The sequence below is a fragment of the Oncorhynchus masou genome, chromosome 27, assembly GCF_036934945.1.
Source record: "Oncorhynchus masou masou isolate Uvic2021 chromosome 27, UVic_Omas_1.1, whole genome shotgun sequence".
Lineage (NCBI taxonomy): Eukaryota > Metazoa > Chordata > Actinopteri > Salmoniformes > Salmonidae > Oncorhynchus > Oncorhynchus masou.
In genome coordinates, this window is record NC_088238.1 from 62,462,595 (window position 1) to 62,482,847 (window position 20,253).

At 45.2% G+C, this 20,253-nt stretch overlaps 1 protein-coding gene across 1 annotated transcript in view; it reads right to left on the bottom strand.

The window, feature by feature from the left end:
* Nucleotides 1-20,253, bottom strand: part of LOC135516493 (short transient receptor potential channel 5-like) — a 112,939-nt gene that overhangs the window by 42,584 nt on the left and 50,102 nt on the right. The window contains exons 5-11 of the mRNA XM_064940836.1: nucleotides 14,328-14,465; nucleotides 13,434-13,637; nucleotides 7,994-8,131; nucleotides 5,535-5,684; nucleotides 5,006-5,054; nucleotides 2,299-2,438; nucleotides 747-890 (exon numbers count right to left, since the gene is read on the bottom strand). Of these exons, the coding sequence (XP_064796908.1) occupies nucleotides 747-890; nucleotides 2,299-2,438; nucleotides 5,006-5,054; nucleotides 5,535-5,684; nucleotides 7,994-8,131; nucleotides 13,434-13,637; nucleotides 14,328-14,465 (963 nt within the window). The remainder of the gene's footprint in view (nucleotides 1-746; nucleotides 891-2,298; nucleotides 2,439-5,005; nucleotides 5,055-5,534; nucleotides 5,685-7,993; nucleotides 8,132-13,433; nucleotides 13,638-14,327; nucleotides 14,466-20,253) is intronic.

The window sequence follows — 20,253 nt, forward strand, 5'->3', positions numbered from 1 at the left end:
TCATCAATATAATCATCATCACCATCATCAATATAATCATCATCATCAATATAATCATCACCATCATCAATATAATCATCATCATCATCATCAATATAATCATCACCATCATCATCAATATAATCATCACCATCATCAATATAATCATCACCATCATCATCAATATAATCATCACCATCATCAATATAATCATCATCATCATCATCAATATAATCATCATCATCATCATCAATATAATCATCACCATCATCAATATAATCATCACCATCATCAATATAATCACCACCATCATCATCAATATAATCATCATCATCATCATCACCATCATCATCATCATCATCATCATCATCACCACGTCATCATCATCACCATCATCATCAATATAATCATCACCACGTCATCATCATCACCATCATCATCAATATAATCATCATCATCATCATCATCATCACCATCATCATCATCATCATCATCACCACGTCATCATCATCATCATCACCACGTCATCATCATCACCATCATCATCAATATAATCATCACCATCATCATCAATATAATCATCATCATCATCATCACCACCATCATCATCACCATCATCAACATCACCATCGTCATCATCATCACCATCATCATCATCACGTCATCATCATCACCACCATCATCAATACCCTCAACACATCATCATCATCACCATCATCATCACCATCATCATCACCACCATCATCATACAAAACACACTCACTAACCTGTAGAGGTCCCAGGTGGGAGTTGGCTGTGAACAGGGAGATGAGTCGTAGAGAACTGAAGATATTAGCTATAGCAAACAATGCTTCTGCTATCAGGGTAGGGTGCCACATCTCCCACTCTTCTCTAGGACGGGAGGAGTTGTACTACGGAGAGAGAGAGAGAGAGAGAGAGAGAGAGGGTTAAGGAGGGAGGAAGAGAGGGGGTAGGGTGCCACATCTCCCACTCTTCTCTAGGACGGGAAGAGTTGTACTACAGAGAGAAAGAGAGAGGGTTCAGGAGGGAGGGAGGGGGTAGGGTGCCACATCTCCCACTCTTCTCTAGGATGGGGGGAGTTGTACTACGGAGAGAGAGAGAGAGAGAGAGAGAGAGAGAGAGAGAGAGAGGGTTAAGGAGGGAGGGAGAGAGGGGGTAGGGTGCCACATCTCCCACTCTTCTCTAGGACGGGGGGAGTTGTACTACAGAGAGAGAGAGAGGGTTAAGGAGGGAGTGAGGGAGAGAGGGGGAAAGAGAGAGAGGGATGAAGGTTGGGAGGGAGGGAACGATGGATGGATTAGAGAGAGACAGAGAGGGGGTAGGGAAGGAGAGAGAGAGAGGGAGAGAGAGAGAGAGGAAGGGAGAGAGAGAGAGAGAGAGGAAAGCGGAAAGGAAGAGAGAGATTTTTGTGGTTTGACAACATGTCAAAGTTCAATCTTGGCATGGTTGAGCTCCTCTCATTCTAAATGTAGCTTCTCAGCCAGTATCACAGGAATCCATCTAGCACTGCTGCTATCAACATTCACTTACACAAACACCCACCATGCATGTACTCACAACAAACTACACACATTCAGCTCTCGTCAGAACACCAAGTTGAGGCCTATCAACAGTGGATGTTCCCGGATGTTCCATAATGTTCATCACACTGTTCCACAATGTTCCAGAATGTTCCCGGATGTTCCCGGATGTTCCAGAATGTTCATAAAAATGTTTCCGGATGTTCCAGGATGTTCCAGAATGTTCATCACAATGTTCCAGAATATTCATCACAATGTTCCAGGATGTTCCAGGATGTTCCCGGATGTTCCAGAATGTTCATCACAATGTTCCAGGATGTTCCAGGATGTTCCCGGATGTTCCAGAATGTTCATCACAATGTTCCACAATATTCATCACAATGTTCCAGGATGTTCCAGGATGTTCCCGGATGTTCCCGGATGTTCCAGAATGTTCATCACAATGTTCCAGGATGTTCCAGGATGTTCCCGGATGTTCCCGGATGTTCCAGAATGTTCATAAAAATGTCCCAGGATTTTCCAGAATGTTCATAAAAATGTTCCAGGATGTCCCAGGATGTTCCAGAATGTTCATCACAATGTTCCAGAATGTTCATAAAAATGTTCCAGGATGTTCCAGAATGTTCATAAAAATGTTCCAGGATGTTCTAGAATGTTCATAAACAATAAACAACTCCCCGAAGGTTTTTCCTCCGTCCCCCAAAAAGCTGATGTGTTTTCTAGGAAGAGTCCCTCGCCACCACAAGTAAATCACCAAGTGTGTGTGTGTGTATCTTACCTTAACATAAGCCACTATCTTCAGTGATATAGTAGCCAGGTAGAGGGAGTTCATAGCAAAATCCATCAGGTTCCACCAGTCGTGTATATACTCTGTAAAACCTCCATCCCACATCTCCTTAATCTCAGCCCAGATAAAACCTGATATATATATATAGAGAGAGAGAGGAAGAGAGAGAGAGAGAGAGAGAGAGAGAGGGGAAGAGAGAGAGAGAGAGAGAGAGAGAGAGAGAGAGAGAGGAAGAGAGAGAGGGAGAGAAAGAGAGAGAGAGAGAGAGAGAGAGAGAGAGAGGAAGAAGAGAGAGAGAGAGAGAGAGAGAGAGAGAGAAAGGGAGAGAGAGAGTGAGAGGAAGAGAGAGAGAGAGAGAGAGAGAGAGAGAGAGAGAGAGAGAGAGAGAGAGAGAGAGAGAGAGAGAGAGAGAGAGACCAGTTGATGTTACTCTTCAATAACAGACCCCAAAGCAAATCAGGGGGAGGAAATTGGGGTTTATTCAAAGAGGAAAAGTTGTTTCTCTCCTCAGTGATTCTGTCTCTGTGACTCTCTCTCAGTGATTCTCCCCTCAGTGATTCTCTCCTCAGTGATTCTCTCCTCAGTGATTTTCTTCTCAGTGATTCTCTCTCAGTGATTATGTCTCAGTGATTCTCTCCTCAGTGATTCTCTCTCAGTGATTCTCTCTCTGTGATTCCCTCTCTGTGATTCTCTCTCAGTGATTCTCTCTCAGTGATTCCCTCTCAGTGATTCTCTCTCAGTGATTCTCTCCTCAGTGATTCTCTCTCAGTGATTCTCTCCTCAGTGATTCTCTCTCAGTGATTCCCTCTCAGTGATTCTCTCTCAGTGATTCTCTCTCAGTGATTATGTCTCAGTGATTCTCTCCTCAGTGATTCTCTCTCAGTGATTCTCTCTCAGTGATTCTCTCCTCAGTGATTCTCTCTCAGTGATTCTCTCTCAGTGATTCTCTCCTCAGTGATTCTCTCTCAGTGATTCTCTCTCAGTGATTATGTCTCAGTGATTCTCTCCTCAGTGATTCTCTCTGTGATTCTCTCTCAGTGATTCTCTCCTCAGTGATTCTCTCTCAGTGATTCTCTCTCAGTGATTCTCTCCTCAGTGATTCTCTCTCAGTGATTCTCTCTCAGTGATTCTCTCCTCAGTGATTCTCTCTCAGTGATTCTCTCTCAGTGATTATGTCTCAGTGATTCTCTCCTCAGTGATTCTCTCTCAGTGATTCTCTCTCAGTGATTCTCTCCTCAGTGATTCTCTCTCAGTGATTCTCTCCTCAGTGATTCTCACTTGGTGATTCTGTCTTGGTGATTCTGTCTCAGTGATTCTGTCTCAGTGATTATCTCTTGGTGATTCTGTCTCAGTGATTCTGTCTCAGTGATTCTGTCTCAGTGATTCTGTCTCAGTGATTCTGTCTCAGTGATTCTGTCTCAGTGATTATGTCTCAGTGATTCTCTCTTGGTGATTCTGTCTCAGTGATTCTGTCTCGGTTATTCTCTCTTGGTGATTCTGTCTCAGTGATTCTCTCTCAGTGATTCTCTCCTCAGTGATTCTCTCTTCGTGATTCTGTCTCAGTGATTCTCTCTCAGTGATTCTCTCCTCAGTGATTCTCTCTCAGTGATTCTCTCTCAGTGATTATGTCTCAGTGATTCTCTCCTCAGTGATTCTCTCTCTGTGATTCTCTCTCAGTGATTATGTCTCAGTGATTCTCTCCTCAGTGATTCTCTCTCAGTGATTCTCTCTCAGTGATTCTCTCCTCAGTGATTCTCTCTCAGTGATTCTCTCTCAGTGATTCTCTCCTCAGTGATTCTCTCTCAGTGATTCTCTCTCAGTGATTATGTCTCAGTGATTCTCTCCTCAGTGATTCTCTCTCAGTGATTCTCTCTCAGTGATTCTCTCCTCAGTGATTCTCTCTCAGTGATTCTCTCCTCAGTGATTCTCACTTGGTGATTCTGTCTTGGTGATTCTGTCTCAGTGATTCTGTCTCAGTGATTATCTCTTGGTGATTCTGTCTCAGTGATTCTGTCTCAGTGATTCTGTCTCAGTGATTCTGTCTCAGTGATTCTGTCTCAGTGATTCTGTCTCAGTGATTCTCTCTTGGTGATTCTGTCTCAGTGATTATGTCTCAGTGATTCTCTCTTGGTGATTCTGTCTCAGTGATTCTGTCTCGGTTATTCTCTCTTGGTGATTCTGTCTCAGTGATTCTCTCTCAGTGATTCTCTCCTCAGTGATTCTCTCTTCGTGATTCTGTCTCAGTGATTCTCTCTCAGTGATTCTCTCCTCAGTGATTCTGTCTCAGTGATTCTGTCTCAGTGATTCTCTCCTCAGTGATTCTCTCTTGGTGATTCTGTCTCAGTGAATCTGTCTCAGTGATTCTGTCTCAGTGATTCTGTCTCAGTGATTCTGTCTCAGTGATTCTCTCCTCAGTGATTCTCTCTTGGTGATTCTGTCTCAGTGATTCTGTCTCAGTGATTCTGTCTCAGTGATTCTGTCTCGGTGATTCTCTCTTGGTGATTCTGTCTCAGTGATTCTGTCTCAGTGATTCTGTCTCAGTGATTCTGTCTCAGTGATTCTCTCCTCAGTGATTCTCTCTTGGTGATTCTGTCTCAGTGATTCTGTCTCAGTGATTCTCTCCTCAGTGATTCTCTCTTGGTGATTCTGTCTCAGTGATTCTGTCTCAGTGATTCTCTCTCAGTGATTCTCTCCTCACCTAGTACCCAGGGTAGTATCATCCATTCAACCACAGTAGGAGGAGGGCCCTGCATTAAATGAGATTAGATTAGATTGGATGGATGTATTGGTCACAAATGGTTAAAAATATTCAAAACATCTTCCTAGTCAGCAAAAACCATACAATGTTTTTCTGATTTTGTTATTTTAATATAATGGAAACACTGGGCCTAAGGTTACCTGCATTTGTAGATAAATATAAATGACCTAATAAATGACTGACTTAGCATAACTTAAAAGGGATACTTCAGGATTTTGGCAATGAGCGAAACAAGCGTTAGCACAATAACTGGGGGTCTATGGGGGGAGCATGCTAACAGATACTTCCAGTCATTGTGCTAACGCTAGTTAGCATTTGCTCGCAAAACTACCTCTAACTTCCTTCATACTGGACACAGAGACATAACAATGATACCCACGAGTTCATCTGACTCTGGGCGAAGTAGATACCAACATCCCGAAGTATCCCTGTAATTCATATTTCATTCATTCATTACTTTCTGACTTACCTGCATATGTAGGTTAGTCCTGGCGATGTGTTGTGAGGCGAGGAGGAGGAGGAAGAGGAAGTTCAGGTACGATGCTGTGTGACAGATAAACTTGATGAAGGGTTTCTTCACAAACACACCTAAGGCAGACTTAGGGGCTAGGAGATAGATCTGGAGAGAGCGGGAGTGGAGAGAGAGGGAGGCAGAGAAGAGAGAGAGGAGAGAGGAGAGGGAGACAAGAGAGGTGGAGGCAGAGAAGAGAGGAAGGCAGGCAAGAGAGAGGTAAGAGAGAGGAGAGAGGGGGAGAGACAGAGAAGAGAGAGGAAGGAAGGAGAGCGGTAAGAGAGGGAAGAGAGAGGAGAGATAGAGGCAGAGAGACAGAGAAGAGAGAGGAAGGAAGGAGAGCGGTAAGAGCGGGAAGAGAGACAGAGAAGAGAGAGGGAGGAGAGAGAGGAGAGAGGAGAGGGAGGCAGAGAAGAGAGAGGGAGGCAGAGAAGAGAGAGGGAGGCAGAGAAGAGAGAGGGAGGAAGGAGAGCGGTAAGAGCGGGAAGAGAGACAGAGAAGAGAGAGGGAGGAGAGAGAGGAGAGAGGAGAGGGAGGCAGAGAAGAGAGAGGGAGGCAGAGAAGAGAGAGGGAGGAGAGAGAGGAGAGAGGAGAGAGGAGAGGGAGAGAGAGAGAAGAGGGAGGGAGGAGAGAGAGGAGAGAGGAGAGGGAGGTTAGTACGGTTCCAGAAACATTCCCAAAGTTTTTTTCTGAATTCACAGTTGGAAAATTCACGGTTGGAATATTCACAGTTGGAATATTCACAGTTGGAATATTCACAGTTGGAATATTCACAGTTGGAGAATTCACAGTTGGAATATTCACAGTTGGAATATTCACAGTTGGAATATTCACAGTTGGAATATTCACAGTTGGAATATTCACAGTTGGAATATTCACAGTTGGAGAATTCACAGTTGGAATATTCACAGTTGGAATATTCACAGTTGGAATATTCACAGTTGGAATATTCACGGTTGGAATATTCACAGTTGGAATATTCACAGTTGGAATATTCACCGTTGGAATATTCACAGTGGGAATATTCACAGTTGGAATATTCACAGTTGGAGTATTCACAGTTGGAGTATTCACAGTTGGAATATTCACAGTTGGAGTCTTCCCAGTTGGAGTCTTCCCAGTTGGAGTCTTCCCAGTTGGAGTCTTCCCAGTTGGAGTCTTCCCAGTTGGAGTATTCCCAGTTGGAGTCTTCCCAGTTGGAGTCTTCCCAGTTGGAGTCTTCCCAGTTGGAGTATTCCCAGTTGGAGTCTTCCCAGTTGGAATTTTCCCAGTTGATATATTCCCAGTTGATATATTCCCAGTTGCAGTTGGAATATTCCCAGTTGGAGTATTCACCGTGGGAGTATTCCCAGTTGGAGTATTCCCAGTTGGAGTATTCACCGTGGGAGTATTCACAGTTGGAGCATTCCCAGTTGGAGTATTCCCAGTTGGAGTATTCACAGTTGGAGTATTCCCAGTTGGAGTATTCGCAGTTGGAGAATTTCCTTACTTATTCCCTTCTGATTCCAGAAATGTTCCAACCTCCGGAATTTCACATACATATATACATTAGACTTTTTGGCAGTACTGAGCTGAGCCAAACCAAGCTGAGCCAAACCAGGCTGAGCCAAACCAGGCTGAGCCAAACCAGGCTGAGCCAAACCAGGCTGGAAAGAGTCAGAAAAGAAAATAGAAGGGCCTGTTTGGGTCGGTACGATAGTGTTTAGGTCTGTACGATAGTGTTTGGGTCTATACGATAGTGTTTGGGTCTGTACGATAGTGTTTGGGTCGGTAGGATAGTGTTTGGGTCTGTACGATAGTGTTTGGGTCAGTAGGATAGTGTTTGGGTCTGTAAGATAATGTTTGGGTCAGTAGGATAGTGTTTGGGTCTGTACGATAGTGTTTGGGTCGGTACGATAGTGTTTGGGTCTGTACGATAGTGTTTGGGTCGGTACGATAGTGTTTGGGTCGGTACGATAGTGTTTAGGTCGGTACGATAGTGTTTGGGTCTGTAAGATAGTGTTTGGGTCTGTACGATAGTGTTTGGGTCGGTACGATAGTGTTTGGGTCTGTACGATAGTGTTTGGGTCAGTAGGATAGTGTTTGGGTCAGTAGGATAGTGTTTGGGTCTGTACGATAGTGTTTGGGTCGGTACGATAGTGTTTGGGTCTGTACGATAGTGTTTGGGTCGGTAGGATAGTGTTTGGGTCGGTACGATAGTGTTTGGGTCTGTAAGATAGTGTTTGGGTCGGTAGGATAGTGTTTGGGTCTGACCAGCGAGAAGACAGGAAACAGCAGTCCTATAAAACCGGTTATACACACACACACACACACACACACACACACACACACACACACACACACACACACACACACACACACACACACACACACACACACACACACACACACACACACACACACACACACACACTGACCATTGAGAAGACAGGGAACAGCAGTCCTATGATGAAACAGGTCCCCAGTTTGACAACCCAGTGTCTCCTCCTCCAGCCAGGGAACCCATCGTACCACAGAGTAGCTAGGAGCTGTTGGCAGTTCGGCTGGGCTACAAACTACAGAGAGAGAAGAAGAAGAGGACAGACATGAACCCATCGTACCACAGAGTAACAAGGAGATGCTCGCAGTTAGGCTGGGCTACAAACTACAGAGAGAGAAGAAGAAGAGGACAGACATGAACCCATCACACCACAGAGTAACAAGGAGATGCTCGCAGTTAGGCTGGGCTACAAACTACAGAGAGAGAAGAAGAAGAGGACAGACATGAACCCATCACACCACAGAGTAGCTAGGAGATGCTGGCAGTTAGGCTGGGCTACAAACTACAGAGAGAGAAGAAGAAGAGGACAGACATGAACCCATCACACCACAGAGTAGCTAGGAGCTGCTGGCAGTTAGGCTGGGCTACAAACTACAGAGAGAGAAGAAGAAGAGGACAGACATGAACCCATCATACCACAGAGTAGCTAGGAGCTGTTGGCAGTTCGGCTGAGCTACAAACTACAGAGAGAGAAGAAGAAGAGGACAGACATGAACCCATCGTACCACAGTTAAGACAAAAGAAGAAAGAGAGAGAGGGGAGGGGACGAGGAGGGTGTTGCGGTTTTTCAATGTCGATGATGACTATTTTCCTAAAGTGTCTTTTTTAATCTCAGTAAAAGCCCAGAGACAGAGAGAAAGAAAGAGAGGGGAGGGACTGTGGTTGTAAATGATCCCCTGTTAGAGACTTTGATTATATCTGTCCATTCTAACATAATAAAACATGACCTTAGTACCGTTCGTAAATCCAGGGACTTTAACTAATTAAAAAGCCTCTACAGTTGTTCACTGTAGAATATGCTAATGTTGTATTGCCTTGTCTGTCAAGACTTACAACTCATTCCCAAACATTTATCAAAACTTGATTTATACTACAGTCGATGTGATGAACTCGACAACATGAACACACACAGACACAACTATAGGTTTTCATCCTTTAAAGACATGTAAAGACATTTGAACAAAAACACCTATAGCAACTAGGTCTCACAGTCTCACGTCAGAATTAAACGTTCATCCATGTTTCTTAAAACATACTAAACTAACACATGGAATTGTTTTTAACTTCTTCGATATAGGGGGCGCTCTTTTAATTTTTGGATAAAAAAACGTTCCCGTTTTTAAAGAAGAAATTTTGTCACGAAAAGATGCTCGACTAAACATATAATTGATAGCTTTGGAAAGAAAACACTCTGACGTTTCCAACACTGCAAAGATATTGTCTGTGAGTGTGTAACGGATGTGAAACGGCTAGCTTAGTTAGCGGTGTGCGCTAAATAGCGTTTCAATCAGTGACGTCACTTGCTCTGAGACCTTGAAGTAGTAGTTCCCCTTTGCTCTGCAAGAGCTGCGGCTTTTGTGGAGCGATGGGTAACGATGCTTCGTGGGTGACTGTTGTTGATGTGTGCAGAGGGTCCCTGGTTCGCGCCCAGGTAGGGGCGAGGGGACGGTTTAAAATTATACTGTTACATTGATACTGTTGACCCGGATCACTGGTTGCTGCGGAAAGGAGGAGGTCAAAAGGGGGGTGACTGGAACGGATGTGAAACGGCTAGCTTAGTTAGCGGTGTGCGCTAAATAGCGTTGCAATCGGTGACGTCACTTGCTTGCTTATAGTGAAGTAACCCTTATGGACCTCACATTGAATTCTAGTGTAGTAACCCTAATGGACCTCACATTGAGTTCTAGTGTAGTAACCCTTATGGACCTCACATTGAGTTCTAGTGTAGTAACCATTATGGACCTCACTTTGAATTCTAGTGTAGTAACCCTTATGGACCTCACATTGAATTCTAGTGTAGTAACCCTTATGGACCTCACATTGAATTCTAGTGTAGTAACCCTTATGGACCTCACTTTGAATTCTAGTGTAGTAACCCTTATGGACCTCACATTGAATTCTAGTGTAGTAACCCTTATGGACCTCACATTGAATTCTAGTGTAGTAACTCTAATGGACCTCACATTGAGTTCTAGTGTAGTAACCCTTATGGACCTCACATTGAATTCTAGTGTAGTAACCCTTATGGACCTCACATTGAATTCTAGTGTAGTAACCCTAATGGACCTCACATTGAGTTCTAGTGTAGTAACCCTTATGGACCTCACATTGAGTTCTAGTGTAGTAACCCTTATGGACCTCACATTGAGTTCTAGTGTAGTAACCCTTATGGACCTCACATTGAATTCTAGTGTAGTAACCCTTATGGACCTCACATTGAATTCTAGTGTAGTAACCCTTATGGACCTCACATTGAATTCTAGTGTAGTAACCCTTATGGACCTCACATTGAATTCTAGTGTAGTAACCCTTATGGACCTCACATTGAATTCTAGTGTAGTAACCCTTATGGACCTCACATTGAATTCTAGTGTAGTAACCCTTATGGACCTCACATTGAATTCTAGTGTAGTAACCCTTATGGACCTCACATTGAGTTCTAGTGTAGTAACCCTTATGGACCTCACATTGAATTCTAGTGTAGTAACCCTAATGGACCTCACATTGAGTTCTAGTGTAGTAACCCTTATGGACCTCACATTGAGTTCTAGTGTAGTAACCATTATGGACCTCACTTTGAATTCTAGTGTAGTAACCCTTATGGACCTCACATTGAATTCTAGTGTAGTAACCCTTATGGACCTCACATTGAATTCTAGTGTAGTAACCCTAATGGACCTCACATTGAGTTCTAGTGTAGTAACCCTTATGGACCTCACATTGAGTTCTAGTGTAGTAACCCTTATGGACCTCACTTTGAATTCTAGTGTAGTAACCCTTATGGACCTCACTTTGAATTCTAGTGTAGTAACCCTTATGGACCTCACATTGAGTTCTAGTGTAGTAACCCTTATGGACCTCACTTTGAATTCTAGTGTAGTAACCCTTATGGACCTCACATTGAATTCTAGTGTAGTAACCCTTATGGACCTCACATTGAATTCTAGTGCTGTAACCCTTATGGACCTCACATTGAATTCTAGTGTAGTAACCCTTATGGACCTCACATTGAATTCTAGTGTAGTAACCCTTATGGACCTCACATTGAATTCTAGTGTAGTAACCCTTATGGACCTCACATTGAATTCTAGTGTAGTAACCCTAATGGACCTCACATTGAGTTCTAGTGTAGTAACCCTTATGGACCTCACATTGAGTTCTAGTGTAGTAACCCTTATGGACCTCACATTGAATTCTAGTGTAGTAACCCTTATGGACCTCACATTGAGTTCTAGTGTAGTAACCCTTATGGACCTCACATTGAATTCTAGTGTAGTAACTCTAATGGACCTCACATTGAGTTCTAGTGTAGTAACCCTTATGGACCTCACATTGAGTTCTAGTGTAGTAACCCTTATGGACCTCACATTGAATTCTAGTGTAGTAACCCTTATGGACCTCAAATTGAGTTCTAGTGTAGTAACCCTAATGGACCTCACATTGAATTCTAGTGTAGTAACCCTTATGGACCTCACATTGAATTCTAGTGTAGTAACCTACTTGTCTTACACCTACCTTCCTTACACCTACTTGTCTTACACCTACCTTCCTTACATCTACTTGTCTTACACCTACCTTCCTTACACCTACTTGTCTTACACCTTGTCTTACACCTCCGCTCTCTCCACTGGCTTCCAGTTGAAGCTCGCATCCGCTACAAGACCATGGTGCTTGCCTACGGAGCTGTGAGGGGAACGGCACCGCAGTACCTCCAGGCTCTGATCAGGCCCTACACCCAAGCAAGGGCACTGCGTTCATCCACCTCTGGCCTGCGCGCCTCCCTACCATTGAGGAAGTACAGTTCCCGCTCAGCCCAGTCAAAACTGTTCGCTGCTCTGGCCCCCCAATGGTGGAACAAACTCCCTCACGACGCCAGGACAGCGGAGTCAATCACCACCTTCCGGAGACACCTGAAACCCCACCTCTTCAAGGAATACCTAGGATAGGATAAGTAATCCTTCTCACCACCCCCCTTAATGATTTAGATGCACTATTGTAAAGTGGCTGTTCCACTGGATGTCAGAAGGTGAATTCACCAATTTGTAAGTCGCTCTGGATAAGAGCGTCTGCTAAATGACTTAAATGTAATGTAAATGTACCTTCCTTACATCTACTTGTCTTACACCTACCTTCCTTACACCTACTTGTCTTACACCTACCTTCCTTACACCTACTTGTCTTACACCTACCTTCCTTACATCTACTTGTCTTACACCTACCTTCCTTACATCTACTTGTCTTACACCTACCTTCCTTACACCTACTTGTCTTACACCTACCTTCCTTACACCTACTTGTCTTACACCTACCTTCCTTACACCTACTTGTCTTACACCTACCTTCCTTACACCTACTTGTCTTACACCTACCTTCCTTACACCTACTTGTCTTACACCTTCCTTCCTTACACCTACTTGTCTTACACCTACTTGTCTTACACCTACCTTCCTTACACCTACCTTCCTTACACCTACTTGTCTTACACCTACCTTCCTTACACCTACTTGTCTTACACCTACCTTCCTTACACTTACCTTCCTTACACCTACTTGTCTTACACCTACCTTCCTTACACCTACTTGTCTTACACCTACCTTCCTTACACCTACCTTCCTTACACCTACTTGTCTTCTACCTACCTTCCTTACACCTACTTGTCTTACACCTATCTTCCTTACACCTACCTTCCTTACACCTACTTGTCTTACACCTACCTTCCTTACACGTACCTTCCTTACACCTACTTGTCTTACACCTACCTTCCTTACACCTACTTGTCTTACACCTACCTTCCTTACACCTACCTTCCTTACACCCACTTGTCTTACACCTACCTTTCTTACACCTACTTGTCTTACACCTACCTTCCTTACACCTACCTTCCTTACACCTACTTGTCTTACACCTACCTTCCTTACACCTACCTTCCTTACACCTACTTGTCTTACACCTACCTTCCTTACACCTACCTTCCTTACACCTACCTTCCTTACACCTACTTGTCTTACACCTACCTTCCTTACACCTACTTGTCTTACACCTTCCTTCCTTACACCTACCTGCGGCAGCGTAGCCTAGTGGTTATAGTGTTGGACTAGTAACCAAAGGTTGCAAGTTCGAATCTGTTATACTCACAGACATAATTCAAACAGTTTTAGAAACTTCAGAGTGTTTTCTATCCAATATGAATAATAATATGCATATATTAGCAACTGGGACTGAGGAGCAGGCCGTTTACTATGGGCACCTCTGGGCACCTTATTCATCCAAGCTACTCAATACTGCCCCTGCAGCCAAAGGAAGATAACATGTCCTACCTCTTTGTGTTGGTATTTGATGGCCAGTTTGAGTTTGGCCAGGTCATGGCTGGTCTCTCTAGGGTCCAGTTCTTCACTGTCATCTCTGTGGTTCAGTATAGTCTCCAGCTCTCTGCTGCTCCTAGCCTGGTCCAACAGGTCTTTAGCAAACAGCTTACACTGCTGAGACAGCTCCTCATACTCCTGACGGAACTCATTCTCCAGCTACGAAGAGGAATAGACAGGTTATTAACTGTTAGAAAGCCTTTATAACCCTTTATAAACATGTTATAAACACCACACTGCTGAGACAGCTCCTCATACTCCTGACGGAACTCATTCTCCAGCTACGAAGAGGAATAGACAGGTTATTAACTGTTAGAAAGCCTTTATAACCCTTTATAAACATGTTATAAACACCACACTGCTGAGACAGCTCCTCATACTCCTGACGGAACTCATTCTCCAGCTACGAAGAGGAATAGACAGGTTATTAACTGTTAGAAAGCCTTTATAACCCTTTATAAACATGTTATAAACACCACACTGCTGAGACAGCTCCTCATACTCCTGACGGAACTCATTCTCCAGCTACGAAGAGGAATAGACAGGTTATTAACTGTTAGAAAGCCTTTATAACCCTTTATAAACATGTTATAAACACCACACTGCTGAGACAGCTCCTCATACTCCTGACGGAACTCATTCTCCAGCTACGAAGAGGAATAGACAGGTTATTAACTGTTAGATAGCCTTTATAACCCTTTATAAACATGTTATAAACACCACACTGCTGAGACAGCTCCTCATACTCCTGACGGAACTCATTCTCCAGCTACGAAGAGGAATAAACAGTAATACACTATATAACCCTTCATGTGTATTTTAAACTGCTGGGGAAATGTTGTTACAGACCTTGCTGAGTTCTTTGAGTTCCCAGCCCAGTCTGAAGGCAGTGAGGATGGGGTCTTCACTGGAGAGAGAGATGAGCGAGGGAGAGGCCAGCGCCTTATAGATGTTCAGACGAGACCTGGAGTGACGTAGGCTGTCCACCTACAGGGAGGACAGAGAGGAGAGGAGAGGATGAGCGAGACCTGGAGTGACGCATGCTGTCCACCTACAGGGAGGACAGAGAGGAGAGGATGAGCGAGACCTGGTGTGACGTAGGCTGTCCACCTACAGGGAGGACACAGAGGAGAGGATGAGCGAGACCTGGTGTGACGTAGGCTGTCCACCTACAGGGAGGACAGAGAGGAGAGGATGAGCGAGACCTGGTGTGACGTAGGCTGTCCACCTACAGGGAGGACAGAGAGGAGAGGATGAGCGAGACCTGGTGTGACATAGGCTGTCCACCTACAGGGAGGACAGAGAGGAGAGGATGAGCGAGACCTGGTGTGACATAGGCTGTCCACCTACAGGGAGGACAGAGAGGAGAGGATGAGCGAGACCTGGTGTGACATAGGCTGTCCACCTACAGGGAGGACAGAGAGGAGAGGATGAGCGAGACCTGGAGTGACGCATGCTGTCCACCTACAGGGATAGGCAACCCTGTTCATGGGGTGCCTGGTCTTCCAGATTTGTTAAATCATAAACAGGAAAACGCCTGTGCCCCCCCAGGACCAGGGTCGTCTGCTCCTCCAGTACCAGGGTCGTCTGCCCCTCCAGTACCAGGGTCGTCTGCCCCTCCAGTACCAGGGTCGTCTGCACCTCCAGTACCAGGGTCGTCTGCCCCTCCAGTACCAGGGTCGTCTGCCCCTCCAGTACCAGGGTCGTCTGCCCCTCCAGTACCAGGGTCGTCTGCCCCTCCAGTACCAGGGTCGTCTGCCCCTCCAGTACCAGGGTCGTCTGCACCTCCAGTACCAGGGTCGTCTGCCCCTCCAGTACCAGGGTCGTCTGCCCCTCCAGTACCAGGGTCGTCTGCCCCTCCAGTACCAGGGTCGTCTGCCCCTCCAGTACCAGGGTCGTCTGCCCCTCCAGTACCAGGGTCGTCTGCCCCTCCAGTACCAGGGTCGTCTGCCCCTCCAGTACCAGGGTCGTCTGCCCCTCCAGTACCAGGGTCGTCTGCCCCTCCAGTACCAGGGTCGTCTGCCCCTCCAGTACCAGGGTCGTCTGCACCTCCAGTACCAGGGTCGTCTGCCCCTCCAGTACCAGGGTCGTCTGCCCCTCCAGTACCAGGGTCGTCTGCCCCTCCAGTACCAGGGTCGTCTGCCCCTCAAGTGTTTGCATGTTCCCAAAGTCAATCTGGATGAATTTGAGAATAAGACAAGATACGTAAAACACAAGACAAAGGAAATAAAACACACCGTGGGGGAGGATGTGGCTGAACTAAAACACACCGTGGGGGAGATGTGACTGAACTAAAACACACCGTGGGGAAGATGTGGCTGAACTAAAACACACCGTGGGGGAGATGTGGCTGAACTAAAACACACCGTGGGGGAGGATGTGGCTGAACTAAAACACACCGTGGGGAAGATGTGGCTGAAATAAAACACACCGTGGGGGAGATGTGGCTGAACTAAAACACACCGTGGGGGCGATGTGGCTGAACTAAAACACACCGTGGGGGAGGATGTGGCTGAACTAAAACACACCGTGGGGGAGATGTGGCTGAACTAAAACACACCGTGGGGGAGATGTGGCTGAACTAAAACACACCGTGGGGGAGGATGTGGCTGAACTAAAACACACCGTGGGGAAGATGTGGCTGAACTATAACACACCGTGGGGGAGATGTGGCTGAACTAAAACACACCGTGGGGGAGATGTGGCTGAAATAAAACACACCGTGGGGGAGATGTGGCTGAAATAAAACACACCGTGGGGGAGATGTGGCTGAACTAAAACACACCGTGGGGGAGATGTGGCTGAACTAAAACACACTGGAAAAAAAGTGTACACTCTCAACAACCAAGAAAAGAGGATATCAGGGCTCTATCTCCCTTACCTCCACAATGAAATAGGGTGCAGGCCAGGCAGCAGGCTGTTAGCCAGCCTGCCAGCATAGTGGAGTCTGCCACTAGCACAGTCAGTGTAGTCAGCTCAACTATCCCCATTGAGACCGTGTCTGTGCCTCGACCTGAGTTGGGCAAAACTAAACATGGCGGTGTTCGCCTTAGCAATCTCACTAGGATAAAGACCACCTCCATTCCTGTCATTATTGAAAGAGATCATGATACCTCACATCTCAAAATAGGGCTACTTAATGTTAGATCCCTCACTACCAAGGCAGTTATAGTCATAGTCCTCACTGAGTCCTCACTGAGTTCCCTGAATTCCTATTGGACCTTGTAGTCATGGCAGATAATATTCTAATTTTTGGTGATTTTAATATTCACATGGAAAACTCCACAGACCCACTCCAAAAGGCTTTCGGAGCCATCATCGACTCAGTGGGTTTTGTCCAACATGTATCCGGACCTACTCACTGTCACAGTCATACTCTGGACCTAGTTTTGTCCCGTGGAATAAATGTTGTGGATCTTAATGTTTTTCCTCATAATCCTGGACTATAGGACCACCATTTGATTGCGTTTGCAATCGCAACAAATAATCTGCTCAGACCCCAACCAAGGAGCATCAAAAGTCGTGCTATAAATTCTCAGACAACCCAAAGATTCCTAGATGCCCTTCCAGACTCCCTCTGTCTACCCAAGGACATCAGAGGACAAAAATCAGTTAACCACCAAACTGAGGAACTCAATTTAACCTTGAGTAATACCCTAGATGCAGTCACACCCCTAAAAACTAAAAATGTTTGTCTTAAGAAACTAGCTCCCTGGTATACAGAAAACACCCAAGCTCTGAAGCAAGCTTCCAGAAAATTGGAACGGAAATGGCGCCAAACTGGAAGTCTTCCAACTAGCTTGGAAAGACAGTACCGTGCCCTCAAAGAAGAGCCCTCACTACTGCTCGATCATCCTATTTTTCCAACTTAATTGAGGAGAATAAGAACAATCCCAAATATATTTTTGATATTGTCGCAAAGCTAACTAAAAAGCAGCATTCCCCAAGAGATAATGGCTTTCACTTCAGCAGTGATAAATTCATGAACTTCTTTGATGAAAAGATTATGATTATTAGAAAGCAAATGACAGACTCCTCTTTAAATCTGCGTATTCCTTCAAAGCTCAGTTGTCCTGAGTCTGCACAACTCTGCCAGGACCAAGAGAGACGCTCAAGTGTTTTAGTTAGAAAGCAAATGACAGACTCCTCTTTAAATCTGCGTATGTCACATTCACTGTCTTCAAACTCTCTGTCATAGATGAGCCAAGGCGCAGCGTGCTTGTAGTTCCACATCTTTAATAAAGTGAAACCTTCACAAAAAAAACAGGTAAACAGAAACTGACCGTGACGCAACCGTGGCAAACACAAACACACACAGAAAATAAATAATTACCCACAACATTAGGTGGGAAAAAAGGCTGCCTAAGTATGATTCCCAATCAGAGACAACAATAGACAGCTGCCTCTGATTGGGAACAAAGAAATAGAAAACATAGAATGCTCACCAAAATCACACCCTGACTTAACCAAATAGAGAAATAAAAAGGCTCTCTAAGGTCAAGGCGTGACAGCGTATTTCTCCAAAGCTCAGTTTTCCTGCTGAACACTGCCAGCACGAAGGATCAAGAGAGACACTCAAGTGTTTTAGTATGGCGTCTAAACCTTCAAGCTGCTACCCTACTGAAAGAGCTGCTTCCTGTGCTTGGCTCTCCTATGTTGAACATAAATAACGGCTCCCTATCCACCAATAAAGTTTCTTTTGAAAAAAAAAAAATCTGGACCCAGAAAATATCAGTTTGTCTCTGTGAATGGTTTGTCCTCTGACAAATCAACTGTACATTTCGGTGTTCCTCAAGGCTCCATTTTAGGACCACTATTGTTTTCATTATATATTTTACCTCTTGGTGATGTCATTCGAAAACATAATGTTAACTTTCACTGCTATGCGGACGACACACAGCTGTACATTTTGATGAAACACGGTGAAGCCCCAAAATTGCCGTCCCTTGGAAGTCAGTGTTTCAGACATGAGGAAGTGGATTGCTACAAACTTTCTACTTTTAAACTCGGACAAAACAGACATACTAGTTCTAGGTCCCAAGAAACAAAGCGATCTTCTGTTGAATCTTACAATTAATCTTGATGGTTGTACTGATGTCGCAAATAAAACTGTGAAGGACCTTGGCGTTACTCTAGACCCTGATTTCTCTTTTGACGAACATATCAAGACTGTTTCAAGGACAGCTTTTTTCCATCTACGTAACATTGCAAAAATCTGAAACTTTCTGTCCAAAAATGATGCCAAAAAATGTATCCATGCTTTTGTCTCTTCTACGTTAGACTACTGCAATGCTCTACTTTCCAGCTACCCGGATAAAGCACTAAATAAACTTCAGTTAGTGCTAAACACGGCTGCTAGAATCTTGACTAGAACCAAAACATTTAATCATGTTACTCCAGTGCAACCTCCCTACACTGGCTTCCTGTTAAGGCAAGGGCTGATTTCAAGGTTTTACTGCTAACCTAAAAGCATTACATGGGCTTGCTCCTACCTATTTTTCCGATTTGGTCCTGCCGTACATACCTACACGTACGCTACGGTCACAAGACGCAGGCCTCCTTACTGTCCCTAGAATTTCTAAGCAAACAGCTGGAGGCAGGGCTTTCTCCCAAGGAGCTCAATTTGTATGGAACGGTCTGCTTATCGATGTGAGAGACGCAGACTCGGTCTCAACCTTTAAGTCTTTATTGAAGACTCATCTCTTCAGTAGGTCCTTGTCATGTCTTGTTATGTCTGTTCCTGTCCTTTCTCTTCACTCTGTCTCTCTCTGCTGGTCTTTTTAGGTTACCTTCTCTGTCTCTCATTCTTCAGCTGTTCTACATCTCCCCTAACTAGCTCATTCACTCTTTCACACCTGTTCTCTCTTCCCCCTCTGATTAGGTCTCTATTTCTCTCTCTGTTCCTGCTACTTTCAGTGTCTGATTCTTGTTTGTGTTTTTGATGCCAGAAGCAAGCTGTCGTCTCGTTTGCTTCCACCTTGTCCTATCCTGTCGGAGTCTGCCTGGCAGGTGCATCCTGCACTATACTACGTTCTTTTTGTTCCATTGTCAACGTTGGAAGAGGATTTATGCCATTCCTGTTTTTCATTAAAGAACTCTGTTTTCTGTTAAAACCGCTTTTGGGTCTTCACTCAAGTACATAACAGAAGAATCAGACCAAGAATGGACCCAGCGGCTCCGGACCCTTTTCACTCCGCCGTCGAGATCCAGGGAGCGATGCTAGGCAGACACGAGGAGGAATTGTCTGCTGCTCGACATGCCGTTGAGACCCTGGCCGTCCAAGTCTCCGACCTCACAAGACAGGTTCACCAACTCCACCTCGATCCACCGCCCACTTCCAGGGTTTCCGAGTCTCCGGAGCCCAGGATCAACAACCCGCCCTGTTACTCTGGGGAGCCCACTGAGTGCCGCTCATTCCTCACTCAGTGTGATGTGGTGTTCTCTCTCCAGCCCAACACTTACTCCAGGAGCGCAGCCCGCATCGCCTACGTCATTTCTCTCCTTACCGGACGGGCGCGTGAGTGGGGCACGGCAATCTGGGAGGCGAGGGCTGAGTGTATTAACCAGTTTCAGGACTTTAAGGAGGAGATGATACGGGTTTTTGACCGTTCTGTTTTTGGGGAGGAGGCTTCCAGGGCCCTGTCTTCCCTATGTCAGGGGAATCGATCCATAACGGATTATTCTATTGAGTTTCGCACTCTCGCTGCCTCTAGTGACTGGAACGAGCCGGCTTTGCTCGCTCGTTTTCTGGAGGGTCTCCTCGTCGAGGTTAAGG